General features: G+C 47.6%; 1 protein-coding gene across 2 annotated transcripts in view; it reads right to left on the reverse strand.

Annotated features, from left to right (window-relative positions):
- Positions 1–7,779: 7,779 nt before the first annotated feature.
- ATP2A2 (ATPase sarcoplasmic/endoplasmic reticulum Ca2+ transporting 2) overlaps positions 7,780–27,599 on the reverse strand; it is a 54,638-nt gene continuing 34,818 nt past the window's right edge. Inside the window, exons 6-21 of one of the 2 annotated variants that reach the window (XR_006680725.1) lie at positions 26,431–26,511; positions 24,907–24,992; positions 23,186–23,650; positions 21,191–21,279; positions 20,728–20,830; positions 20,124–20,255; positions 16,740–16,862; positions 16,435–16,653; positions 15,620–15,955; positions 14,861–15,081; positions 14,203–14,405; positions 12,146–12,231; positions 11,817–11,950; positions 11,412–11,529; positions 9,775–11,328; positions 7,780–8,564 (exon numbers count right to left, since the gene is read on the reverse strand). Coding sequence is in view for 1 of the 2 variants with exons in the window: in XM_045296758.1 (XP_045152693.1) it covers positions 8,551–8,564; positions 11,208–11,328; positions 11,412–11,529; positions 11,817–11,950; positions 12,146–12,231; positions 14,203–14,405; positions 14,861–15,081; positions 15,620–15,955; positions 16,435–16,653; positions 16,740–16,862; positions 20,124–20,255; positions 20,728–20,830; positions 21,191–21,279; positions 23,186–23,650; positions 24,907–24,992; positions 26,431–26,511 (2,531 nt within the window). In the remaining variant the exon portion in view is untranslated. The remainder of the gene's footprint in view (positions 8,565–9,774; positions 11,329–11,411; positions 11,530–11,816; positions 11,951–12,145; positions 12,232–14,202; positions 14,406–14,860; positions 15,082–15,619; positions 15,956–16,434; positions 16,654–16,739; positions 16,863–20,123; positions 20,256–20,727; positions 20,831–21,190; positions 21,280–23,185; positions 23,651–24,906; positions 24,993–26,430; positions 26,512–27,599) is intronic. The other variant, XM_045296758.1, reaches the window with a different exon arrangement.

Here is a 27,599-nt window from a genome sequence, read left to right on the forward strand (position 1 = left end):
CTGATCCTTTCGGCACCTCTTGATCACACAGGCTGGTGTGCTTCTTCCATGTGGGCTTTGTTGCTTCTCAGCTAGTTGGCCATCCTGGGATTCTTGGATAGTTCTTTTCTGTTCTGTAATAATGTTAGGGAAATTCCCCTTGAATCTCTGTAATCTTTCTTCCTTCTGTTCTGGGATGTGTATCAAATGTTATTTCTTTTGACCAAATTCAACAGGTATTCCTTTTGACAAGAGAATATTCAAGACATTGCCCACTTACCCAGCCAAGCTCTATTCACTAATCATGTATATCTGAGCAGGGCTCAGCGTCTCTTCTGAGCTGTCAGGAAGGTGATACCACGTTGAAGCCCGAGTCCACAGAGGGCGTGTTCATCTTCTTGTGCTGATCTTCCCCTGACAGCGGCCCACCTTGTCTGCACTCCCCCGGGCTGACTTGTCCCTCCAGTCTTTGGGGAACTGTCACCACTGTCCAGTTCCAGCTGGGCATGGAGAGTCCAGATGAGGTAACTCTCCCTTATGCAACCAGGATGCAGTGAGTGGACTGCCGCTCTATCCACTCTAGGGTGTGGCACCTGAAGTTCCTGCCTGAGTTCAGTCACATTCACCTCTCCCCTAGGGCAGGTTGGGCGACGTATGCTGGGGAAGAAGTGCTAAGTAGGGGGCAGGTGTGGAGAGTAGGCATCCGCTCACTCCCCACCTCCGCCCCTCCCGCTCCACTGAGGTCCGCAGTGCTGGGGAGAGAGAGGGACTGCTCTGTAGGCATCTCGCCAGGGCAGCACAGAATCTATTTGGGGTGGGGTTCTTTGTAGTGATTCCTTGCTCTGAAATACCTGTAGGGGCTCCTGTTTCCTAAAATGTCCAGAACTCGGGGTTCTGCTTTTCAAAAGCTTTGTTTGAAGAGGGGTTCACAGCGTCTCCAATTACGCAGCCATATTGGATGAAACTTATTTAAGCTTTTTCTTACTGGTTACCTTTACTGTTAACTCTGCTTCCTCTTTGACGGTGTGAGGCACTTTTCTTTCAGCAGTGCTTGGACTATTTTCTCTGGATTTCTTTCTCTCCTGCCCTGGAATCCAAGGAGACATGTTGTTCCTTTCGATACTATTGTGTCATATCAATCTTTTTTTTATAATGAATATAATTTTTAATTGACTTGAAATTTTTTAAGCAATTTTAAGTTTACAAATAGTGAAGAACGTAGAGTTCCCATCGATCTTTCTCCCTCTTTCAATTTCTCCTGTGAACACCATAACCAGTAAGAAAAAGCTTAAGTTTCATCCAATTTGGCTGCATAATTGGAATACATGTATTCAAATTGATGAACCAATATTGATGCATTATTATTAACTAAAGTTCATAGTTTAATTAGAGTTCATTATGCGTGCTTAATCTTTTTAAAAAATAAATCATTTTATTGGGGCTTGTACAACTCTTATCACAATCCACACATACAGTCATGGTGTCAAGCACATTTGTACATTTGTTTGCCATCACCACTCTCCAAACATTTGCTTTCTACTTCAGCGCTTGGTATCAGCTCCTCAGTTTTCCCCCTACCTCCCCCAAGCCGATCATTGTGACCGGCTCCCCCTTTCTCCCCCTGGTATTGCTACCCTCATTATTGGTCCTGAGGGGTTTATCTGTCCTGGATTCCTGTGTTTCCGGCTCTTAACTGTACCCATGTACATCCTCTGGTCTAACTGGATTTGTAAGGTAGAATTGGGGCCATGATAGGTGGGGAGGAAGCATTAGAGAACTAGAGGAAAGTTGTATGTTTCATCATTGCTACACTGCACCCTGACTGGCGCGTCATCTCCCCGGGATCCTGCTGTAAGAGGATGTCCAGTTGCCTACAGATGGGCTTTGGGTCTCCACTCCGCACTCCCCCTCATTCTCAATGATAGTGTCATGTCATTCTTAATGTTTCTCTTTTTGTTGCTTGTTCTCCTTGTAGTTTGTTAACAAGCTGGCTGATTCAGCTTTCCATTGCTTCCACTCCGCTTCTATTTTACAGGGTGTTCTGCTTTATTGCTAGATTTTACTGGGTTTGGTTTATTTTTTTAGGGCTAGACGAGTGCAGTAGAGAGGGTGGGTAGACAGACAGGTTGACCAGTAATTGACTGTAAGTAATCGTTGTGAGATCTCACTACCTTCGGACCAGCCGGTTTGATTTTTTTTTCTAGCTTTCTTTTAAAAATTTTTTCTGGTAGTTTCAATGCCTTTCCTTCCTCAAGAAGGTCTTTTGGGTCCTTAAGTTGGTCACTTGCTTGTTCAAGCTCTTGATTTTTGTCTCTTGATACATCTTTTTCTCTCTCTTTTTCTGTTTTTAATCATTTTATTAGGGGCTCATACACCTCTTATCACAATCCATACATACATCAATTGTGTAAAGCACATTTGTACATTCATTGCCCTCATCATTCTCAAAACAGTTGCTCTCCACTTAAGCCCCTCGTTTTTCCCCTCCCTCGCCGCTCCTCTCTCCCTCATGCACCCTTGATAATTTATAAATTATTATTTTGTCATATCTTGCCCTGTCCGACGTCTCCCCTCACCCACTCTTTTGTTGTCTGTCCCCCAGGGAGGAGGCTATATGTAGATCTTGTAATCGGTTCCCACTTTCCAACCCACCCTCCCTCCACCCTCCCAGTATTGCCACTCTCACCACTGGTCCTGAAGGGATCATCTGCCCTGGACATTGTTATAATTTTTATTCTCTTTGTTGGTTGGAAGGTCCACAGTTTGAAACCACCAGCCACTTCGAGGTAGAAAAATGGGGCTTTCTAGTGCTGTTAAGAAGTAGTCTCTGGGGAGAGAGGGAAGCTGATAGCATTGATAATTGTATAACTCCACTCGATGGGAATCAATGACAGAATTGCTTGTGAATGAATACATTGGATTGTGTAAGATATGTCAATAAAACTATTATTAAAAAGTAAAGAGGTACATCTCAAAAATTAACGGGTATTTCGCTCTTGTCCCATAGGGTTACTAGGAGTTGGCATTAAGTAAATGGCAGTGAGTTTGGTGGGGGGGTGTTTGGTTTTGTTGTTCAAGTGGTAATGGAGTCGGTGGTGATCCTTGTACACAAGTTGTAACTGTCGAAGGTGCAGGCGTGGCTGTGTACAGACACCGGACTCCCATCCAGTCGAGTGAAAAAGAATAATAAAACAAAAATACAAACACATCCAATACTACTAAGACCAACTTCACACACTGCACATGCACGCACGCACGCACGCACGCACGCACGCACTGCAACTAGCAGCTGTGTTCTCTTCCCCGCCACTCAGGTGTTCTTGTCACAGGCCCCCACAGTAGGAGTGCAGCCTTGCGTGCACAGGGCGAGGTGCTCACCTCTCTGGTCCACAGAGGGTTATGGGAAGTTAGGGATGACTCCACCCCTGTCATCCTGTGTCTGGACACCTGTGGTTTATCCAAACAACAAAAGAATAGGGAGAAACCACCACCGCCACAAGAAAGACAAATCCCCCAATCCAGACATTGTCTTAAGGCCCCTTCCTGGCGCTGACCTCCAGTACCCAGCAGTTGTGTGCACCAGGGATGGTTCCCCACCTCTGTGCTGTTATCGAGCAAAATGCTGGCAGGGTTGACGGGGAAACAATCCTTGGGGAAGGAGAGGGAAGAAACTTTGGGGCCTAGGACATGACACACCATCAGACTCCACTGGGAAACACCCCTAAAGGTCAACAAACAGACCTGGGACTATTTATATGCTTTTCTTTTGGTGTTGTTGGTTTTTGGTTGGTGGTGTTTTTGTTCTTTTGCTCTGTCTTGCTTTTTATTGCCTCTGCATATCTATCTAGATAAGATAGGTGGGATAAACAATCTGGAGGAGAAAACAATGGGACCAAGGGTTGGGGGACACCGGTGAGGGGGAGGTGGGGGCAAGGAAGGAAAATGCCAACAAACCCAGGAACAAGGGAACAAGTGATCTAAAGCCAATGGCGAGGAGGGCATAGGATGCCTGGTGGGGCTTGGTCAATGACAATGTAGCTGAAAGGAATTACCGGAAACCTGAATGAAGGCCGAATGTGATAGTGGGGCAAGAAAGAGGTAAAAGGAAATAGAGGAAAGAACTAGGAGGCAAAGGACATTTATAGAGGTCTCAATACAGGCATGCACATATGTAAGTATATTTATATGTACCGATAGGGAAATAGATCTAAGTAAATATATATATATATATATGTTAAGTATTAAGGGAGCAGACAGACATTGGACTTCCACTCAAGTACTTCCTGAACACAAGAACACTTTGTTCTACTAACCCGATGTTCTGTGATGCTCACATTCTCTGACATGATCACTGAACAAAAAAATGGGTGCATAAGCAAATGTGGTGAAGAAAGCTGATGGTACCCAGCTATTAAAAGATATAGCGTCTGGGTTCTTAAAGGCTTGAAGGTAAACAAGCGTGTGAGTTTGGATGTTCTAATTATCTTTCTGGATCCCTGCTTTGTCTTAAGACTTTGGCCTGGGAATTACTTATCTTGTAACCTTTGACACTTCTGAGGATTAAAAGATGATCCCAGCAGTTAAAAATTGTTTCATTTTATGCTCATTTTTAGATGACTGTCTTTATTGTGTGTGTGCATCTCTCTCTGCTTCTGGCTCACAGTGACCCTATAGGACTGGGTGAAAGGTAGAACTGTCGTCCTGGTGGTGCAGTGGTTATAAGTTGGGCTTCTAACTGCAGTTGGAAACCACCAAGCCCACCTGCAGCAGGAGGCGGCTTTCTGCTCCTGTAGAGTTAGTCTTGGAAACCCACAGGGGCAGATGGATCTAGTCTGTCCGATAGGGTCGCTACGAGTCAGCGTCAACTTGATAGCAGCGTTTGTTTTGCTTTGTGTGGTATGTTGATCAGTTTATGGGCCCCGACTGATACATGTCCGTACCTCACTCAGACTTCCTTAGTTCTCACGGTCTTGGGGCCCAGGGTCTCATCCACGACCTACTACTTTTGTCCTCCTGTCTCCTAGGTTCCTCTAGGCCATTTCAGCTTTTGATGACCTGGACAGTTTTGAGTAGCGTTGGTCAGGGATTTTCTAGAACGTTCTTCATTTGGGATGTTTGATGTTTTTCTCATGATTGCATTGAGGTTCTGGGGAGGATGACCACAGCAATATATTTTTGTCTCATCTTGTCGGTGGCCCATGTTCTCACCTGGCTGAGGTAGTGTTTGATCTTGACCACCAGCTGAATTTGTATCTGTTGGGTCAGTCTTTGCAATAGCTACCACCCACCCCACATGTTCCTGATCTCATCAGAGATGAGGTCATCATTGTGGGGCCCACACTTAAGGAGAGGGAGTTATGGTCTACCTGCTTGTGGGCTAAGTGCTTGGAATTTTTCTACATGTAAGATTTCTAATCTCATTTCATTCTATTAGTGTGGACTTCTTTGAGCTCTGACCCAATATTCCTTTATGTTGATGCTGAATTAGTTCACCCTGGGCCAGATCAGAAGCATGCTGCTCATGTACTTAATGGCACAGGCTCAGTGGGCCCCCCCCTCCCCCCCAAGGGGCTGGCCTGTTGTCGGTGCTCAGCTGACAACGTGTAAGGTATTACCTGTGTAAACTTGTGCTGATTAGAGACTGGGGTGTAACCACTGCGGTACCAATGTTAACATGCTTTTGCATGCTCCTGTCTCTTAACCTCTCACAATCTGTAACTTCCCGCCCAACCTCGAAAAACATGACACCGCCAGCATAGTTATTTTCACTAGCTACCATGACTGGAAACAACCTTTTTTTAAAAAATCGTTTTATTAGGGGCTCATACAACTCTTATCACAATCCATACGTGCATCAATTGTGTAAAGTGCATTTGTACATTCATTGCCCTAGAATGCCATTTTAATAGAAGAAAGTATTCTTGCATTGAGGGAGTACTTGAGTGGAGGCCCAATGTCATTCTGCTACCTTAATACTAAAACTATAAATATATATGCACATGGATCTGTTTTCCACAACCTCCGTTTTTAAAAGAAATGGGGCACACAATCCAAACTGCGTTTATGGAGAAATGGGTTAAGGCTTGGCTATTCCTGGAACAACGGGAGCAGCACTGCAAAAGCAAGGGCTGGCTACTTGCCTACTTTGGGATTTTTAAAAAATTAAATCATTTTATTGGGGGGCTCACACAACTCATCACAACCCATACATCGTGTCAAGCACATTTGTACATTGTTGCCCTCACTTCCAAAGAATTTTCTACTTGAGCCCTTGATAACAGGTCATTTTTCCCTCCTTCCCTAACCCTTGAATAATTTATGTACATATTATTTTTTAGTCTTGAACTTACCAATGTCTTCCTTCACCCACTTTTTTGTTGTCCGTCCCCCAGGGAGGGGGTTATATGTGGATCATTGTTATCGGTTTCCCCTTTCTCCCCACCCTCCCTCCTGGTATCACTACTCTCATTGGTCCTGAGGGGTTAATCTGTCCTGGATTCCGTTTCCAGCTCTTATCTGTACCGTGTACATGCTCTGGTCTAGCTGGATTTGTAAGGTAGAATTGGGGTCATGATAGTGGGGGGCAGGAATCATTAAAGAACTAGAGGAAAGTTGTATGTTTCAGCGGTGCTACACTGCCCTGACTGGCTCATCTCTTCATGAGTAAGGAAAACCCCATGGAGCTCAGGTCTACTCAGTCAAGATCAACTGAATGGTGATGGGTGTGACTTTTGGCTTTGCTTCGCAGGTGACTTGTGGGACAGACAGCAAGCACTGGCCACCATTATTCGCTGCTACCCAGCACTCCCGGGTCTTTTGGAAGGGCTGAAAGGCACCCTTCTGCTCGTTTCCTAGCATCTTGCCTGTCGATGGGCATCAAAGTTCATTTTTTCTTTTGCTGCAGCAGGCTTGCAAAGGTTCGTTGTTTTTCAGAGCATGTGGGAAGATTTCTGTTGGATAAATTTGCCAAACTGTAATCAAATTGTTCTCTAGCATCTGGGCCAATTTATATTCTATTGGCACGAGTGCATGCTCTTTAGTTTCTTCATGCATCCTGCAAAGAACCCATCGTTGCCAGGCTTAGACCTTTGTACATCAGATGGGAAGGAAAGCAGCCCATCTGCCCTGGTGTGCTTTCTGGATTCCAGTGAGAAAATCACTATCTTGATGTCTTTGGGTCAGAAACCATTGCTTGGACTGTTGGCGTGAACAAACTGAGGTCCCCACAGGCATAGAGCCCTCCACATCTGGGCCAACCAACACTAGGAGCATAGGGGCCACCAAGCCTGCCCGCCCCACTCCACCCCTTGCTGTTGTCTGCAGATTCCTGTCTTGCCTGTTCGGTGAGCTGGTATTTTGGTGACTTGTACAAGCAGGGAGTTAGTTTATCCTGTGGCTGGCCTGATTTTGATGGCTTATGCACTCCCATTTTTGTGAAGGATGTTTATGGTGGCTCTAGTCACACTGGTTGCTGACTAGTGTTGACAAGTGTTCCGTGAACTACTTGTTTTCCCACTGGCTTGGCTTGACGGGCGTAGAAGGGCCCTCTAGGATGTAGGCTGTTGGATTTGATGTCAAAGCATCCATCTGCTGAATAGTTCTTTGTGCAACACACACACACACACACACACACAGTAAAAAGACCCTTCCTCAAAGTGCAGGTCACGACTGCACTTGGTTTTCGGTTAGTGAGGTTTGGCACCTCTCTTCCTGTATGACAGTAACTCTACATTCCCATGTTCTATTGCCCCCTACCCCATGTATCCATCCACTGTCCACAGGAAAGCCACCACCACACAGTTTATCGTAGAATAGATTTATTTACCGGAAACCATGTCTGTGCAATGCTTGTTACAGCACAGAATTAAACAGCTGATCTCTATTTACAGTCTAAAGTTAAACATGCTCTGTGGTGATTGGACGCTTAGCATTTTTATTAAGGAAACGGCATCACAATATTTGTATTGCACCAACATCTGTTTACTGCTTCTGATATCATTAAATAAGTTACATTTAATACAGTGCAAATGAGCCATTTGCACGCAAAAAAAACCCCCCAAAACAGCTGAAGTCATGAATGAGAGGCCTATGTTTGAACCATTCAACACCTGTAGTGTTTCCAATGACGATATAAATAAGCAAGCTCTATAGGCCCATTGAAAAGTGGCAGGTTTCCATGACACCGATGAGAAAGGTTGAAGGCATGCATGACGGCGGCGGAGCGCTGGCTACTGGATCCCGAGACAGGCCAGGGCATTTGCTCAGAGAAGGATGGAGGTGTGACAGACTTTCTCCTTGCAGCAAAGACACCACATTTCTCTGGAGAGGATTTCTGGTTCACTGACGCTAATTGTACATTTGCAATTGTTATTTTGATTGAAAAGCTACAAACCCCGTTTGTGGTATTTACACATTTTCTCCACATCACACACAAGTCTGGGAGGTGGGCCTACGACCCCCCCATGCCCCTCCCCCCAGTCAACCATGCAGAGATCGGCAGATGTGTTGCTAAACACGCACATGCACGCAACTGAACACCCTTACATTTCTGCAAAATGGTTTAGGAAGCGGTTACTCCAGTATTGCTGAAAAGGAAAGAGAGAGGCAATCAGCATTATGAAACACAGAGAGGGAAACGGTAGAACTACTGGTTTATTTCAGACTGAGATTACAACAGTGACAGGCGAGAAGGGGGACTTGCATTTGACTAGCACTTCTGATACGTGGTACCCAAGGTGCACCTAGCAGGTGACTACCCAGAGGCATGTCCCCCTGGCCCTGCTTCGGTTTTCTGGCTACATGGCAAAGGCACTGGCCTGCGGGAGGGGCCCACAGGCAGCCCCCTCAGGAAAAGGCCTCGTGCTTAGCAGCTGCGAGAATGGCAAGGAGGGCTTGGTTAGCAGTGAGAGAGGGGTGAAGGGGCAGCCGAGGGAGCAGTGAGCAGCGTGGAAGCCTCCGCAGCTGGGTCCTGCTCAGGGGAGCCATCTGCACTCCCTACTCACACAGGAGCTGAAAGCTGCTTTGGGTCAGGAGAGCTCATGACAATTACAGATGCCTGGGGCGGTTGGCAGACAGGACCTGCATGGGGTCTGCCCCCTGCTCGTGGCCCCTAGGTGAGGGGCCCAGGGTGGGAACGTAGAGGAACTTGGAGTAGAGCCTCTGCTAGGCCATGGTGGTCTGGCGGCAGTGCCCCATGAGGATGCCTGTCCACTTCCATAGGGTGACTGGGGCCTCTCAGGACCCTTCCTTGTTGTGGGACTAAGGCTTGAGGCTGTACCTACGACAGTGGTGCACCTGTCCTGTGAGCCCAGCCATCCAGGCCTAGGGCAGGTAGTGGGTGACTGTCCTGAGCAAGCACGGAGCATCCAGCTGCCCAGACACGGTCTGCCATGAAGGTGTTTCACTCAGCCAGTCTCCTCTCATGCTTCCTGACACAAGTGGGACGGCCCGCATTCCTCAGGAGCCATAGTGGCCATGGCTGGACGACAGCCTGCTAGCTCTTCTAAGCTCAGAGCACTTCTTCGTACTTTGCTGCCCATGACCAACAACATCTAAGCCCTCAAACACAGGGACCAATCTCATGAGTTTGGGTCTTACTGCCTGACCCAGAGTGCAAGGCAAAGGGGCTCGGGCGACTCCGGGCTCCCACGCCTTCTGCTTCGTAACCAACAGAGCAGTCATGTGAGGGCTTGGCTGTTCAGGAATCCCAGAGGCAGCTCTGGGTCCTCCTGACCCCTTGGATTGATAGCAGTATTGTCAGTTAAGCAGCTAAATTGCAGGTAAGGAAATACTCACTTTAGTTGATGATGTTGGAAGGCATTGGAGGAAAACACCACGGTTAGGGCTGTTAATGACGTAAGACTGACCTTGGAACATGCGCAAACATCATCATCATAGTAACAGTGTGGTTAGTGCCACAGTAAAATAAAAATACTTCTATACAATATGTTCATTTGGTCATGTGCTATTTACAGATTTTACAAAACACACACACACACTTACACACGCACACACACAGCCCTCATGTTCTCTACAGTAGGCGGAGAGGCCAGCAGGGACTTGCACAAAACGGTACCACAGGTGACAACTCGTGTCTGTGCCGGGACACATACAATGCCTACTGCTAGCTCTGAGCAGGGCATTAGGGGGCTGCTATGGCTCTGAGCTAAGAACTGAAAAGCAAATGGAACTTATCTATTAGCTGAAGCTCAGCCGTTTAAGAGTTAAAAACAAGACAGCGATTGTTTTCTCTGTCCATTTAAAATGTTTTATTTTTCTTTTTAAACTAGATTGTGACGTGCCACTAAAATAGGCAATGTTGGCCAAAAAAATGTCTAGTTACAATAAAATACATTAGACATTTAAATAAATAACCATAAAAACCTGGTGAGGGGGTGTGAACCCAGTAGATTGAATCGGGAACAATGTTTTCTGCACAAGCGAGAACAGGCATACCTCTTGTTAGATGGATGTAAACAAAACCATGGAAACCCGAGGGGGGAGAAGCGGAGCAGGGTGGGTGGGGGTGGAGGTGAGGCAGGGCTGGGTGAGGAAGTGGCAAATCAGAAATACGGACTGACTGAGGTAGCAGTACTCTGCTCAGTGCAGAAAAATTGGCTTCGGAACAAAATTAGACTGTGATCCCAAATTAAATCCAGAATGATCATGCAGAAGACACAACACATGCTATTTAGTTTTATGAAAAAACCACACACATTCCTGTCTAAAATCTGCCGCCAATTAATTGCTGACAATATCTGCTGGCTCAACGATTTTGTTTGTTTTTTATACAAGGATGAGTATTAAACAGAACACTGTACATGCTTTTTCATCTACAAAAAAATATTTGCATAAAATAGTGTTAGTTCTCTGTACATGTCAATGGACACTTTAATCATGTGTATAAAAAAGGAAAATCTTGCCCCACTGGAGTCAGAAAAAGCAAAACAAAATCTAGAGTATGAAACCTCCTTCACCATCCAAATATGTTCATGTGAAAATTCAGCAGAAATAGACAGTTGCTTGAAACAATAAAAAAATTAATTGATTAAGTTAAACATCTTCTTTAGGACGAGCTGTCAGTCAAGACCAGAACATATCAGTGAAGTTAGTGTCTGTGCTATAGACCCAGACCACCAGGGGCACTACGAGCAGCACGAAGGGCCAGGAGACGCCGTCGGCGCAGGCCGAGAGCGAGCAGGGCCGAGCAGGCTGCACACACTCTTTACCGGGCTCCAGGTAGTTTCGGGCCACGAACTTGAGTGTCTCATCCAGGAGGATGACAGGTAGGGAGATCTTCAGCACCATCAGCCACTGGGTCAAGTTCAGCGGGGTGATCTGGAAGATGAGCTGCAGAGAGAAAAACCCCATTAGCCAGCAGTCAGTCTGGTGGGGACCCACAAGCCCACTCCTCGCAGAAGCTTGGCACTTACAGGCAGGGGCTCCACATAGAGGATGAGGAAGTGGAGGGACATGGACAGGCAGATGGAGCCAACTAGCCAGACGTTCTCCCAAGGGGGCATTCTCAGCAGGGACTGGTTCTCAGACAAGCTGCAGACAAAGGGAACTGTGAGGCACCTTACCCGTTCTGCTTGACCCCATTTCCCAGTCTCAGCGGGCTTTGCTGATGTAGGTCAAGCCTGCAATTTCCATCCTAGGCTTTGGCCAAGCAAACTCTATTTAGAAATTCCATTTTTGTTACTGGCTTAATTGCCTTGTTGCTAAAGGCCAGGAGCTCCTCCTGGAGGCCTGTGGGGGCTTCCAGCAACATCTAAGGCAGCACCCCTAACCTCCCCGTGGAACAGCTCCGTCTTCAGCCATGACTCTGGGGTCCTCACCTGTTGAGGGCGTTACACATCTCTATGGTCACAAGGACAGAAAGTGCCATTGTCATTGGGTACGGGGACTCAAAGATTGTGCAATCCACGCCTTCGAAGTCAGGGTTGTCCTCTTTACACTGTAGGAAGTGACTCTGCAGCAGAACACCAAGTTCCAGGTCAGCGGGGCCGCCTCCCCCCGCCCCACACCTCCTCCCACTCCACTCCAGACACGCGCCGGCTGCAGCCGGCTTCGCACAGCCCCAGTGGCTGGAGACACCAAGCCACAGGGAAGGTCAAGGTCAACTGGAGCTTTGCAGCCAAGGCAACCAGTAGAGGAGGCCACCTACCAGCTGATAGAAGGACACCCTCGGTCCGCCGTCAGCAGCAATGAACCACCATGCAGCAGCACCCACAGTGGCAGCACCCACATAACCTGGGGACAGAAGACGACAGTGCTCACACATATCCGCCCCTTTCATGGCAAGCCCAGACTCGCCACCACAAGATGAGCAGGACATGCCGCGGACGCAGACTGAGAGCAACTGCTGAACACAGCTGACAGGACCTTTCCTGGGCAGTGTCCGAACACCTCCTCCCCCGCCCATCACCCTGAATCGAAGACCTCAGGATGGGAGCGCCCCCATTTGGTAACACCAAATACAAGTGTACAGTCTCTGGCCCAGCTATCACCAGGAGCACGGGTGGCTGGTTAAAAAACTCAGTCTCAGCACAAAGGAGCGTTTAACGTGCCAGTCGCTTTTAGAGTGAGTACATGTAGGCGACTCCTAGGTGCACGCACACACACCTGCAGATGCACTCTCACCGACAGTTTCCATTGTGGACCACTTTGTGCAAGTCATGTGACTATTCTTTAAAACCCTGCCTGTGCCAGGGCGACTACTCATGGTGACCCTAGTGAACAGATGAGACCTGTCCCTGTTGGTTTCTGAGGCTGAAACTTTTTTTAACAATCATTTTATTGGGGGCTTGTACAACTCTTATCACCATCCATCCATTTTGTCAGGCACATTTGTACATCTGTTGCCCTCATCATTCTCAACACATTTGCTTTCTACTTGAGCCCTTGGTATCAGCTCATTTTTTTTCCTCCCTCCCCACTTCAGCTCCCTCATGAACCCTTGATAATTTATAAATTATTGTATTTTGTCATATATTATGCCATCCGACGTCTCCCTTCACCCACTTTTCTGTCCGTCCCCCCAGGGAGGAGGTTATATGCAGATGCTTATAATCAACTGCCCTTTTCTAACCCACCTTCCTTCCACCCTCGTGGTATCGCCAATTTCATCACTGGTCCAGCCGGATTTGTAAAGCAGAATTGGGATCATGATAGTAGTGGAGGGGGTGGGGAAAGCATTTAAGAACTAGAGGAAAGATGTGTGTTTTGTTGTCGCGACAATGTACCCTGACTGGCTCTTCTTCCAGGGGGCTGAAACCATGAAAATAGAAAGCTTTATTTTCCTCCCCTGGAACGGCTGGTGGTTTTGAACTAGCCACCTTGTAACCTACTTACCACCAGACCCAAAGACCATACAGCCCTTCTTATGGGGTCACAGGGTGCTAGTTACATCCGGGGCCTCACTTTTCCCAGCTTTTGAAGTGGGAAGAGAACTAGCACCCAGGTCAGGAGGGTTAAAAAGATGCGTGCTGGCTCTTGGCAGGGTCTGGTGCCAGCATGGTTCCCTCTTTTCCTGCCAGGTGGGGATGGCTCTACATTCTGGTTACTCTCTTCTGTTCAAGCATCACCTCAGAGATATAAGAGGGCAAGCCCCTACCTCCAGCTCCCCCTTTCCCTCTTGGGGTCTTTTGTGTCCCACTGCTTATTGTATAATATGGTTGAGTTGGCACTAGCCCAGGGCAGCCTCGTGTAGAGCAGGAGGGCATTGCTGGGTTACTCACCAGCTTCGCGACTGCAGCTCTGTCAGGGCCTGTTTTTAGGGTCAGTCATCTCCCAGAGGGAGGGCTATACCTGATGATTCTCTCATGCACCAGAGCCAAGGCCAAGGGTGCAGCTGAAGATACTGTAAGGCAGTGGTTCTCAACCCATTGGTCGTGACCCCTTTGGGGGTCGAACGACCCTTTCACAGGGATGAAGCAGCACCAAAAATAATTTTATGGTGGTGGTGGTGGTGGGGGTGTCACCACATGAGGAACTGGTATGAAAGGGTCACGGCATTAGGAAGATTGAGAACCACTGCTGTAAGGGATGGAGTAGTTTTAAGCAGGGCCTGAATTTATAGCTCCTTACAGACTAAGCATCCTACAGGTTTTGCTACACCAATACAGGATTAAAGAATCTCAAGTATTCCCAAACCAGTGATATGACAAACGTTACAGGCCTCCAAGCGCTGTTGAAATTTATCTAGTAACAAACTGTACTCACAACCAATCGCCAGATAACGGAAAAAGAGCCACCCGCTGATTAGCGGCTCCTTGGGGTTCCGGGGCGGTTTATTCATGATGTCCAGGTCAGGGGGGTTGAAGCCCAAGGCAGTGGCAGGGAGGCCATCTGTCACAAGGTTGACCCAGAGCAGCTGGACAGGAATTAATGCCTCAGGAAAACCCAGGGCCGCGGTCAGGAAAATGCTGTTGGCACAAGGGAAGAAGGACCTCAGGTTATTTTTTGCTACAACTTCCACACACACATCCTCCAATCCACAGATAGCAACCAAAAAGTTGCCCAAAGTAGTTCATAAGACATTATACCCAATTTTTAACTAATACAAACTTTTAGAGGGCCATGGAAGTGGTTCATCTAAACCAGCGGTTTGCCCGATTCATAACAGTAGCAAAATGACAGTGATGAAGTAGCAACGAAAATAATTTTATGGTTGGGAGTCACCACCACATGAGGAACTGTATAAGGGTGGAGGCATTAGGAAGGTTGAGAACCACTGATTTAAACTAATTTCTGGGCCGGTCACAAGGCCCATTCCCAATGTCCAACACACACACACACACACAAAGACCAAACGCTGCTGGGGATACAACTGGCCAGTTTGTAAGAACACAGGAAGAGAAGTGAGCCAGTAGGGACCCACCAGACGACCTCCCCGACATTGGAGGAGATGAGGTAGCGGATGAACTGCTTCATGTTGTTGTAGATGGCCCGGCCCTCCTCGACAGCGGCCACGATGGTGGAGAAGTTGTCATCGGCCAGAACCATTTCAGAGGCAGTCTTGGCCACAGCGGTACCAGAGCCCATGGCGATGCCGATCTCTGACTTCTTCAGCGCCGGCGCATCATTCACACCATCTCCCGTCTGAAAGGGAGACATGGGATGCTCAAGGAGGAGACAGAAAAAAGAGACCACAGCCATGCCCTTGGGAAGTGAGATCCCTGTGCTTGAACTTGAGATGAGATGTGACTTGGTTATGTGCCTCTGCCCCTGTAGGTTTCTGAGACAGAAACTTTTAAAATTCCCAGGCAAATCTTAGTTTCACTCTCCTCTGAGGTCTCCCTGGGCAATTTCCCAGTTAAAATGTGTGTTTTAAAAGCAGTGAAGTGCAAAGACATAGTCGGTCATCCCCGGGGATCTGGGTTTACTACATACTAAATTCAGAACGGTGGTGCTTCTAAAGGGAGCAGGGGACAAAGGCCGAGGAAAACCTGGTAGAAAGAAAATGAGTCACAGAAAGCAAAGTGGGGAACAGGTTGGTTCGGTTTAGAAATCATAGGAGGGAGCAGGGGTCAGAGGAGGGAGCAGGGGTCAGAGCAGTTGCCAAATCAAAACACAATTCAGAGTCTTGAATTCACTACTTCTAGTTCAAAGGTCAAGCCACACAGTGTGGCTCCCTCACCATGGCTGTGATCTCATCGAACGACTGCAGAAACTCCACGATCTTGGACTTGTGTGAAGGTTCCACCCGTGCAAAGCAGCGGGCAGTTAGGCAGGCGTCCCTCTGGGCTGGGGGGCTGAGCTCATCAAACTCCCGGCCCGTGAAGGCCTTCGCCGTCACATCCTCGTCCTGCCCAAAGATGCCGATCCGGCGACAGATGGCCACAGCAGTGCCTTTGTTGTCTCCGGTGATCATGATGACTCTGATGCCTGCCTGTCTGCACAGCTTCACTGACGAGGCGACTTCGATCCTGGGGGGGTCCAGCATGCCCACACAGCCAACGAAGGTCAGGTTAGTCTGCATGGAGAGAGGCATGTCTGTTTCAACAGAACGCTGCCCCACCCCCAGTTTGAATATCACAAGCAAGTTTCTGCCTTTCTTCTTTTTTGTTGCCATTTCCACATGTACAGTTCAGGGACACTGTTGCTATCTGGCTTGCTCAGCCATTTGTTCCCTCCTCTTCCGAGCAATTCCTTCCCCGGCTGACTAGAACACAGCCTCCACCCTGGCTCATCCCAGAGCTCGTCTTAAGACAAACACCGCCCACGACAGACGTTCTCTCCCAGGTCAGATGAAGCGCGGCTGGAGTTTAACAATGGTTATTGCAAGAACTGCATAAACGAAGTACAAGCATGCGTCACTGCAATCAGCACTGTGTTCACGGCAGCCTCCATTCTCAGGCCGAGACTCAGCCTGCAGCCAAGCCAGGTGCCCTGACCTTCCCTGAAGGGCACTGCTTGCCTAGTGGTCACCAGTGTCGGTGCAGAACCACTCACCTCATACTTGATGAAATTGGCTGAATCCTCCAGGTTCATGTCCTCCCTCTTCAGGGGGTTGTCATGAGTGGCCAGAGCCAGGCACCGAAGGGTGTCACTGCCACTGCCCCACTCCCGGATGACAGACATGATCTTCTGTTTGACCCCAGGGGACATGGGAACCTTTGTGCTTCCAACTCGGATGTGGGTGCACCTGTCAATCACACCCTCGGGAGCACCCTGGAAAGAGAGGGGCAGACGAACACTGCTGTTACCAACAGGGCCCCAGGCTGGGAGGATGCCCCAAGTCAAAGGCATGTACTTGCCTTCACAAACATCTTGCTCATTGAAATTCGGCTCGGTTTGTTCGGAGTGCAGTAGACCGACATCGACTTTCTATCACGTGAAAACTCTAGGGTAAATTCTTTTTTCATCAACTGTTTAATGACCTGTGGTAAAGAGAACAAACATGCAGTCAACTTAGATGAGCTGTTAAACTACTTCACTCCGTCACATGTTCCACTGAAGCCAATATGGATGCATCACTGAGCACACACACCTCATGATTCTAGTTTAGGAGAGAGGAAGTGGAGGGTCAGAGCAAACTGTGACAGTTAAAATCAAATGGCGGTATATGGGACCAGAGAGAACGTTTGCTAGGGGCAGTGTGCTCACCCAGAGAGGTGAGAGGACCCGGTGTGACAAGTTAGCTCTGATCAGCTCCCCTCTCCTGAATACACAAAGGAGGCCACCCAGCGCAGTAGTGGGGAACCCTCCTGCCACTAGTGTGGCAGTTTGATGGCACACAACCAGACCTCCTGGCACAGAGTCGGTGCTGACTCATAGCCACCTCAGCGGGCAGAATGCCGGTGAGTGTCAGGGCTGTACAGAGTCTCCTCTTTCTCTCCTAGAGCAGCTGGTGCTTTCCACCTGCGACCTGACAGCGCCCAACTCTCCACCACGTGCCATCGGGGCCCCTGGGAAAGCACGAGCATCACTTGTAAAGACTCAACACACGCAGACCCACATAGATCGAGAACCGCATCGTCTTCTCAACCTTCATGTGGCTGACAAGGTGAGTGACCTGAATTTCCCATTAAGACTCCTCCTTAATCACCAGAAATTCAAGGGTACTCGGCATCTTTCTAGGACACTACGTTAAACTCAGTTTGGCAGACTGGTGATGACTGTGCTGAATCTTGTCTCCCTGACAAGAGGACAGAGATGGGTGTGTAGTCGTTGGGTGGAAGATGTGGGCCCCAAAGGAAGCCGTGTCCTTGAGGGGTAAGAATAGGCCCTCGCTCTTTCTGAGGCGAGGCAAGGAGTCTGCACCAGGAATTTCCAGTGACTGAGTGCTATGACGAAGCTGCTGTGGAAACAATGAGGCAGAGGAAGCCCGGAGGCAAGACTCTGCTGACCCCGGTGTCTAGAAGCAGGCCATCCTGCAGGCAGGGAGCGCAGGGTGTGCCAGCAGTTCTAAACCTGTCTGGGTGGCTCTGCCGGGACTCGCCTCGTGTTGATGATTTGTTTGTGGTTAGCTGTTCGTCGAGGTTCATGCTGAGACGGAGGCACAAGCCTGGTCTGGTCCAGTTTTACAGAAGCCCTAGAGATGGGGCAGGAATCCACAGGTGAGATTCCATTTTTGAATCATGACTGTCTCCCTTGACAAACTACTTCGGCTGAGTCATTCAAAATGTCCAAGCTATTTTCTTAGGACACTATAAAAGTGAAAATGACCTAAAGGCAGGAAGGGCCCTGGCACAAGTTCTACTCTGCCTCGCAGAAGGTACGCTTTCCCAAATGTGGTTTGATGGAACCCACTCTGCTCACAGCTTGTGCATGATCACTAAACTACTTGCACACATATAGAAAAACGACCCCAATGCCAAAACTGAGGCTCTCCTCTGCCATCCTTATCACCACAGTGCCACCTCATTGGTGAGGGAAGGATGGCACAAAGGGTTTGTGACAGGCAAACATCAAGGTAACAACAGCTGGTCATGTAGCAAAAAGGAGACTTGCCAGAAAGACGGTTCTGGCGGCGCCTGTCTAACCTTTGGAGTGCTGTGTGCTTCCCAGACAGCTGACCTGTACATCCTTATTCCAGGTTGGCAGGTCACGGCTGGGACTGGCCCGTCCATGGCCCACTGGGGCAGGGGAGGCTGCATGCCGCTATGGCCAGCCACAGTGGTTTCACCAGAGCCTGGGCTCAGCTGTTCCCAGGGTGATGGCACAGAGACATACTTGAATTCTAGGCTGATGCCTACACGTGGGTTTCTTTGCTTCTGCCTTGCTGCTCTGAGCTTACAGACAACTTGTTTATCTTCTTGGCCATCAGCTGCCACTTTAGCCAAGAGAGGGGGAGGGACAGTCCCATCTCCTGCACTGAGCAGGACAGTGCTATCACCCATTCTGTTAGGGTCTGGTAGCCTTTGGGAGGGCAGCCAGATCACAGAGGCATTTTCAAGTCACAAAGGCGCAAGAAGGAAGTCATCAGAGCTGAAGCCACGACTGTCTGCTCATTTCTCTGAGCTCATATTACCTGACTCCACTTGTTAAGAATGGATCGCCATATCCATGATAGAAAGCTATGAACAAAGAGTCCTTTAACTTTTTTCCTTGTGTCCATGCCACGTTTGTTGGTCTTGGTAGGCGAGTTCACTGTGCTTTCTTCCTCAATGTTGGGGCAAGTTTACAAGTGAAAGCACCCAGCCCTTGAGAAGTCCTGTGAGATCTCCTTTAAGCAGTTAAACATACTGGTCTTTTATTTTGTCTTTGTTGTCTTTTCCTACTTTGTGTTTTTAATTTCTGGTTTGAGGTGGAGTCTTACAGCATCAATTTTAAGATTTAAATGTGTTGTTGAGCTAGCTGGCCTTTTGTTTTAAACATGCAGCCTCTTCCACCTCAAATGTGTCCCGAGCCTTGCTTGGTGAGCCAGTGTGTCTGTCGGTGGGCACGCAGAGTCCTATGAATAGCACGGTGGGAACAAGGGTGAATGCTTCACTGGTACTCCAGCTTTGTTTCTTAACTCCTCTCCCCTCTGCTCTGCGGAGAAGGGAATCGTCGCGTTGAAGGCTTCTACTCTGAGGGCGCCTGTGCCTGCGTCTCCATGTGCGTCTCAGTTGCTGCGTCATGTACTCTCATGGGTCATGGTGTGACTCACCCCAGTGGATCTGTCCCGTGTCCTGAGGACACGGTAGCCCTGACAGGAACCCTCTCAGGCAGGAGATGGGCTGGAGGACATTTTAAAAACTGGGGCGGTGAAATGACATCCAGTCTGAGGAGCTTTAACGTGAAGGGACAAAGACGAAGGGATGTGCATAGGAGACAGTCAACACTTTGCTGACCTCGAGTGCGCTCAGGTTCAAGTGTTAACTTGCGACAGGCCAGCAACATATTACACAAACCACACCATATTTTCTCCCAAGCTGATGAAGACCACGTGGAGATGGGAACTTCGATGGTACTTGGAGGGAGTGGTGTGCGATGAGAGATGGTGGGCACATGGGGCTGATTGTGGAAAGGAGCTACTGCATGCTGCCTTCCTTTGTGAAGTGGACAGAGAGGCCATTTTAACAGAGTTAATGAGGGCCACTGGCAGGCAGTTGGAGGAGATAGGAGTCTCAGTTGTAAGTGACTAGACTAGGGAGACTAGGTTAAGCCTGAAGACAGATGACAAGAACACCACACCAGATGCAAGCAACACTGACCGAGTTGCAGGCGTTTGCACGTTCAATTTTAGAAAGACCCTTCAATTCCGTATCGAATACATTCATCTTCTCTACCAGACACGTGAGCGCGGTCTCTGTTGCTTCTCCCACCTTTTCATATACCCCCTTTGCCTGTATTGGGGAAGGAAAACAAACAGGTAAATTTCTCTCAAAGTGTTCTATTAACTCACATTTCTTATCCAATTGATGGAGCAAGTGAAAAGTCATGCTTTTAAATTTTATCGGTAATTCCTCATCACTGTTTATATTAGTTTTTGTTGGTTAAATATTTTATTATTATCAAGCTATCAAAAATGGTCCTTTTCAGAAATACAGTGCTACTTGTTTGAAAAAAATCAAAATCAATATTATTTTCATGAAAATTATTTCTATCTTGGGTCTTATTCACGCATGGTAATCACATGATGGGGCCTCCAGAGGTCCATGGAATTTTCTCAGTTTCTCCTATACTTTGTGAAGTCCCCTCGGAGATGGGAAATGAAGCCAGGAGCCCTCATTTTCCCAAGGGGGAGGGTTGGGTTTTTGGTGTCCCTACCCCACAACTAGAGCAGCCAGGCCAAGCGGGACGTTAGGACTCCCTTACCTCATTGTAATCCAGAGCAGAGTCATTACACAGAGCACAAATTGTTGCTAATTCTACTAGACCATCATACTGGTGGCACTTCACAGGTTTATCATCCTTATGCCTGTCAAAAGATAACAACAATTGTGGGGACACATAATCAAATATTCTAAGTGATGGCTCTTGGTAGCCTTAAGGCTACTAGAGTCAACGCTAGACAAAGATAAAAAAATCTTCTGGCGTCAGAACTTGATGGCTGAAAAAGATACAAAGTGGTTGTGAATCCCCCTTACCATGAGAGAACTGAAAATTTGGGCTTGAAGGCAGCTAAAATTGAGGATGGTGGGAAAAGGGCCCTTTGAAACTGTATGTTTTAGATCTAGTCTGTGTGTGGGTGCGGGGTATTGCTCTGTAAATACAGAACAAACCTATACAAATACCCTGCCACACAAGTTCTTTAAATGGCACAGGGAGGACTACTCACACGTCTCCTATAGGTGCGTATGTGGATCCAGTTATGGTAAACTCATTCAGGGAACAAGTATCACCTTCAACTTTGTCCAGAATGAACATCTGCAGGGAAAAAACATAAAAGCCATTGAAAGTCTAAGCTTTTGGCCAGGCAAAAAGTCACCCTCAATTAAATAAAACCATTTTCCTAAAGGCTGCCCAGTGGAGCTGCGCATCAGAAGTGCAGTGTACCTGACCACGAGGAGCAGCGCTGCGGATGCAATGTGTGAGCAGTGGGACCACCTACAGGAGATGGAGGTAGAAGGGTGCTGGGCAGCACGGCCTCAGCACCACCTTTCTAACTGTAAAGTAAATACATGCAACCAGCTTTCTCAAAGGACGAGGCGCTCGACGGGCCGGTTTTCAAACACTGAAAATGCCCAAGGCTTCATTTCAAAGGCCGTCTCGGAACAAAATGAATGTTCTGTTATATACCAGGTGCTTTTTTAGAAGGCTGGGCTAGAAAGCCCCAGTTCAGGCATGTAGTAGAGCGACAAATACAAAAACCTGAAAGTCCAGAGCCAGGCACAAGAGGGTTGCTGGCACCTAAGTCACTTAGAAAATGAAGCTTGTCCAAAATGCTCTTTCCAAAGATGCTTGACACTGTCTCTCCTACAAAGTAAACAGTGTTCAGAGTCCCTTCTGGGGAAGAGCTCCTTATACTGAAAGTGCCTTAAGAGTCCCAAGTCACACGTGAAAACCCTCCACCTGCACTAAGAAGACAACTGGGAACTGGCGACCCCTTCCCCTTCCCCATTTCTTTACTCCACTCTGGTAGAGACTCGAAGGGTTTTACTTTTTAAACAAAGGCGCTCCAAAAAGTTCCCAGAAAAAAGACTTTCTAAAAATCTCCCCTGGTAGAGGCCAAGATACCTTCAATCTTACCACCCCTAACTGGGTGTGAGTAGCGAGGGGCAGGAGGGGCCATGTCCCAGGTTGAGGGCGGCTACGCCACAACACACTGCAAGCTTCCTCTTGCCACCTGAATACTGATGACCCCACCGTCTGGGGCCATACGGCAGACCCACACACACCTCCTGCTGGCAAGCCTTCTCATAGCTAATGAAAGAAAACATTTTAAATCAAACCATTTAAAGGAGACTAAAATACCTATTTTTTCCCCTTAGATTACTTTCCTAGAATAAGAAGACTATCCAAGGTATTAAGGCTTCTGGTTAAGTGAAAACAAGTTACTGGGTGAAACCAATGCCATGTGGGAAATTCCTCTTCTCCCCCAAAACAACCGCCCCAGGACAGTTGAGGGAACCTTTTTCGGGTCCAAGGAGTGAGATCAGCAGCAGCTCTGCTCAATCCTGCTGTGATCCGAGGAGGAAAGCCCACTGTAGGAGCGCTAGTCCCCAAAGCATCCCAACCCTGAGCTACCTGACAAAGAACTAAGGTCTTAGTAATCACCAGGCCTTTAAAGGGGGGGCGAAACAGTAAAGGCCAAGAGGGGGGCCTAGACCCTTCCAACCCCCCAGGAGCCCTTTAAAGATGTGATTCCATATTCCAGGAAAACTAAGCTCTTGCTACTTCACATGCAGGACTCTATCTTGTGAGTTATGGATTTGTGCCCTATAAGCAAGGACCCCAGTCAGTTCTGTAAACCTACCTAGCAATGGTCTCAACCTAGAAACGTTTCCCTAATTCTTCAGCTGTTCTTAATCACACTTTAATCACGGCTCCCTCGTGAAGGGCCTACGCCTATGGCACAGGTTCCCTCTGTGTTTTCTGAGAGCACATGCAACCTTTTGGAACATGTCACTTTGACACTGTAATGTCTGGGGTTCTGCGATGTGATTTATTGTGTAAGTCATTCCCCTTAATACAAGAAAGGCAGCCATGTGGCAGTCCTGTATTCCACGAAATAATTTTAGGATTATCTGAAGCGCTGGAAATCCCTTGGGCTCCAGGATACCAAATATGATGTAAATTTGTTTAAATCACACAGATAAGTATGGGACCTTACCCTGCAAACTGACATCTGATTTGTCGTAAGTGTACCAGTCTTGTCTGAGCAGATAACAGATGTACAGCCAAGAGTTTCCACGGACGGCAGGCTTCGAACAATAGCGTTTTTCTTTGCCATTCTGCGAGTTCCCAGGGCGAGACAGGTGGTGATGACAGCTGGCAGGCCTTCAGGAATGGCTGCGACAGCCAGGGCCACTGCGATCTTAAAGTAGTAGATAGCACCTCTGATCCATGAGCCTCCGTGGACTGGGTCATTGAAGTGTCCAATGTTTATGATCCAGACGGCAATGCAAATTAGGGAGATGACTTTGGATAGCTGTTCTCCAAACTCATCTAGTTTCTGCTGGAGGGGTGTCCTCTCCTGCTCCGTCGCCACCATCTCATCCCGGATCTTCCCAATCTCTGTGTTTACCCCAGTTGCCACCACCACTCCCATGGCTTTTCCAGCAGCAATGTTTGTGCCCTAAGAGAGAAACAAAGGGCAAGTCAGAAGACAGACCAAACAGGTGACCAACCAGCCAATTCTGCTTTTGTAAACTGACTAAAGCATCCACCTTCTCCTGGGTCCTCTTGTGGCTACTTTGAGGCAATCAGCCACTTGGTAATTCCAAGTGGACACCTCTTTACCCACCACAGCTCTACCTGGACCATTTCAAAACCTCTACTTCAACAAAACCTTCTCTGTGGGCTTCAGCCCAGTCCTAATGGCTCCGCAGAGGAGCTCTGGTGGTGTAGTGGTTTTGAGTTGGGCTGCACTCCACAAGGCCAGTCATTTGAAACCACCAGCTCCTCAGGAGAAAGATGGGGAGGGGGTTGTTTCTACTCCTGTACACAGTTACCATCTCAGAAACTCACAGGGGCAGCTCTACCATGTCCTTTATGACAAGGTGGCTGTGAGTTGGCATCAACTCAATAGCAGCAAGTTTTTCATGTGAGAATGTCGCAGCTGCTCCAGATTGGTAGTTTGAACTCACTAGCTGCCCCCTCTAGGGAACTTCTATTGTCACCATGAGTTAGGATCAATGGGATGGCAGTGCATCTCCCAATCTCTCTCTAGTTGTGAGAAGAGGTGCAGCCAGCCCCATGGGCTACCACTCTCATACACAAGCCACACACCCTGTCCTATTTCGATCCCAGAGTTAGGAAGCTATACTTCATTTTAACTGTAATGACTCAGTACTTCACGAACTAGGAGTGCAGGGCCTCTCCCATTAATTAACCCACAGGCAGCCACCACTAGAAACACCACTTCAGATTCCAACAACTAAGCTCTTGTGAGTTTTCATAACCCCTTACTTTAAAACTTTTCAAATCAACAGAGGAACTAAAAGTATGGTTCAAGTATCCATACGTTTAATGGGAAACTTACCCAATTAAACAGCAAACACCAAACATATATTGAAAGCACCCTTAAGTTTAGAGACGAAAGCTTTTGCACACATATCCAGGCAAACTTGCTGCCATCAGTCAACGCTAACTCTTAGCACCCTATTGCTTAAAACAGTTGGCAACAAGTCATAGTTCTTGGAAAAATGGAATGAAGAGAGCTTTGTGAAGTCCCCTCATACACGGTGTTGCTTCTCACTGGAAGCTGGACAGACTGATGACCCTTAGGAAATAGCGCCAACACCGTTGTGGGCCCAACATGGAAGATAGGCAGTGATTGCTCACACTCTTTGAAAACATGGCCAAAGAAAAATAACCAGGATGGATACTCACAGAGAAGAGCATGTTTTTCTTATCTTGGTTGACAGCTCGTGGGTCAGGGACAGGGTCAGTGTGCTTGATGACCGAGACAGACTCACCTGGGCAGATGGCAAGATGGGATGGTTAGTGCCAAGCTGTTCACCCCACCCTCACCACATCCAGTGTAGGAGAAGGACAAAAGGCCCAATTCCTTCAAAGGAGGTACAACCAGGCTAATTCTAGAAGAAAAGACTGTCAGGATTAAAATGTCTATCACATCAAAACAAATAATGCAGTTTACACTTTAAAGCAGTCCTAGGATTGGTACACCCTTGGAAACCTGAAGGGCAGTTCTCCTCTGTCCTGTGAAGGGTCTATGGTTGGAACCAGGTCAGTGGCAAGGGTCTTCAAAAGTTTATGGGGAAATCTTGTTGAGACCACCCTCTTAACTAAGTAAAACTGAAATCAAGCCGTCTGCAGTAACCCTGAACACCGCGTGTCATCAAAAACCAACTTGAAGATCTTTTCAAATGTCTTGGTTTCAAACTCAGGGTCACTGGTTACTTAAGGACTTGATGAAAGAAGCCACGTAAAACTAACGAGACCCCGCACGCCAAGGGCGTTTTAAACATGGCCACTGTGAGAATCTCACACAACCTAGCCATTCCCCGATGCTTGGTGCTGTTAATGCAAACATTACCTGATTACCTGACTGGCTTTTTCTTTTCCTTTCTCCTCCTAGTAGGCATGTGGTTTTATTTTATCACAGACACAGCACTTCAAGATAGATCTTGATGGGTTGTTTGTTTTTTTTTTAAATTGGGGGCTCTTACAGATAGATCTTAATCCATAATGCAATTGTATCACGCACACTTGTACATATGTTGCAGACAGGCTATTCTTAGACACAGTACAGAGAGCACAGGTTACGCAAACTGCTACTTTTATACCAGTTGCTTTTAAAAACTGACAATCAGACCAAAAAATCTTGACGTTGATAACCTTGACGTTTCACATTAACTCACAATTTAATTCAGGTTAGAACTGTATTAAAGTTAATCTCCTGGCAACGTTATTTCTACTTCATCAGGCCTCTCCACCCTTTATCAAACAAAACTGGGAAAGGGTCCCAACAACCCCCCATCTGGTGTGTGACTGCCAGGGAGCAATCTTCGCCAACCTTTTCTTGTGCTAGCATTTGTTAATTGTGAAGTATACTAGATGTGCGATTAGCCATTTCTCCAGAGGAAAACATCCCCGCCCTAGAGCCAGAGCCCCCTCCCTTTCCACAGGACAGGAGAATGACTAAATGCTTAACTTACCCTTGCGATCACTGCCTCTGCTAATGAATAGCCTTTCACACACCAGCCTTCATTTGTTACATTTTAAACACAAAGCTTAAAAAGCTAGCGAGTTTCCCCCTCCATGCCTTAGTCCCAACTTAGCACTGCATCGAGGGTTGAGATGAGATCTTCTAAGAGGGACACTGGGACAGAGTCAACCCATCAGTGGGGACATGGGAACGGCTTCAGAACCCAACACCACTCTGATCGTTACCTGTGAGAATCGACTGGTCCACTCGGAGGGTTGTTGACTTGATGGAAGTCAGTCTTATGTCAGCTGGAACTTTGTCACCAACTGGGGGGAAAGCAGCTCAAATAAGCATCTCTGGCAATCACATCACAGTGACAAGTTTGTCTGGAGACTAAGCACATTTTAAAAAGAAAACAAAAGGGGCATATACACAAAATATACAGTGGAAACAAAGAACTATCTACCAGAACAAGCAGGTGGCGGGGAGGGTTCGGAGTTGAGCTAGCTATACTCAGAGACACCTCAGCCTTCGGGTCTGTTTAATAAACCGTAAGTAACTCAGTTATTTTCTGAGGGCCCAGGACACATAGGCATGAATGGGGGGTGGGGATTATATGCCACAGCTTGTTCCATCAGAAAAGTAAAATTACTATGAATAAAAAGCAGGTAGCTCTTTTGAAAGATGCTCAAACCAACAAACATGAACAGCTGAGAACATAGACCAGGTTGGCAGATCAGGGTGATGGTGAAGTCTGGACACTGGGCTAATTAGTCAGCAAGATGGCCAGAGGGTCCCCTCAGGGGGGAGGGGGCAGGCAGAGATAAGCACTGATGGGGATCAACTAGCACACAAACTCTGGGCCTTAGCACACCAAGAGGTACCCTACCACCTGCTAGCATTCTTAATTCCCTTATGTCCCCAAACCTCTTCACGTCTGCTGAGGAACAGGGCATATAAATTCTCTGGAGGGCTATTTGGAAGTATTTACTAAAATTGTGAAGGTTCCATGTTTTTACCCATAAATTCCAGGATATACTCTGTAGACATGCTCATGCAATATGCAATTCATTCTTTTTTTTTAAAATGAAAAGATCATTTTATTGGGGGCTCTTACAACAACCCATACATCAATTGTATCAGGCATATTTGTGCATATGTTGCCATCATTCTTTTCTAGACATTTACTTTCTATTGAGCCCTTGCTATCAGCTTCTCCTCCCCCTGCCCTCGTGACCTCTTGATAAATTTTAATTTTCATATCTTACACCAACTGCTGTCTCCCTTCCCTCATGGTTTCTGTTGTTCGCCCCCCACCCCAGGGGTGCGTATGGTTACATGTCGTTCAATGAGATCAGTTCCCCCTTCCTCCTCTCCTCGCTCCACCTTCCCCGTACCCCTGGTATCACTATTC

This window comes from Echinops telfairi, unplaced genomic scaffold (genome assembly GCF_000313985.2).
Source record: "Echinops telfairi isolate 266 unplaced genomic scaffold, ASM31398v2 ScPeMD7_7412;HRSCAF=8450, whole genome shotgun sequence".
NCBI lineage: Eukaryota > Metazoa > Chordata > Mammalia > Afrosoricida > Tenrecidae > Echinops > Echinops telfairi.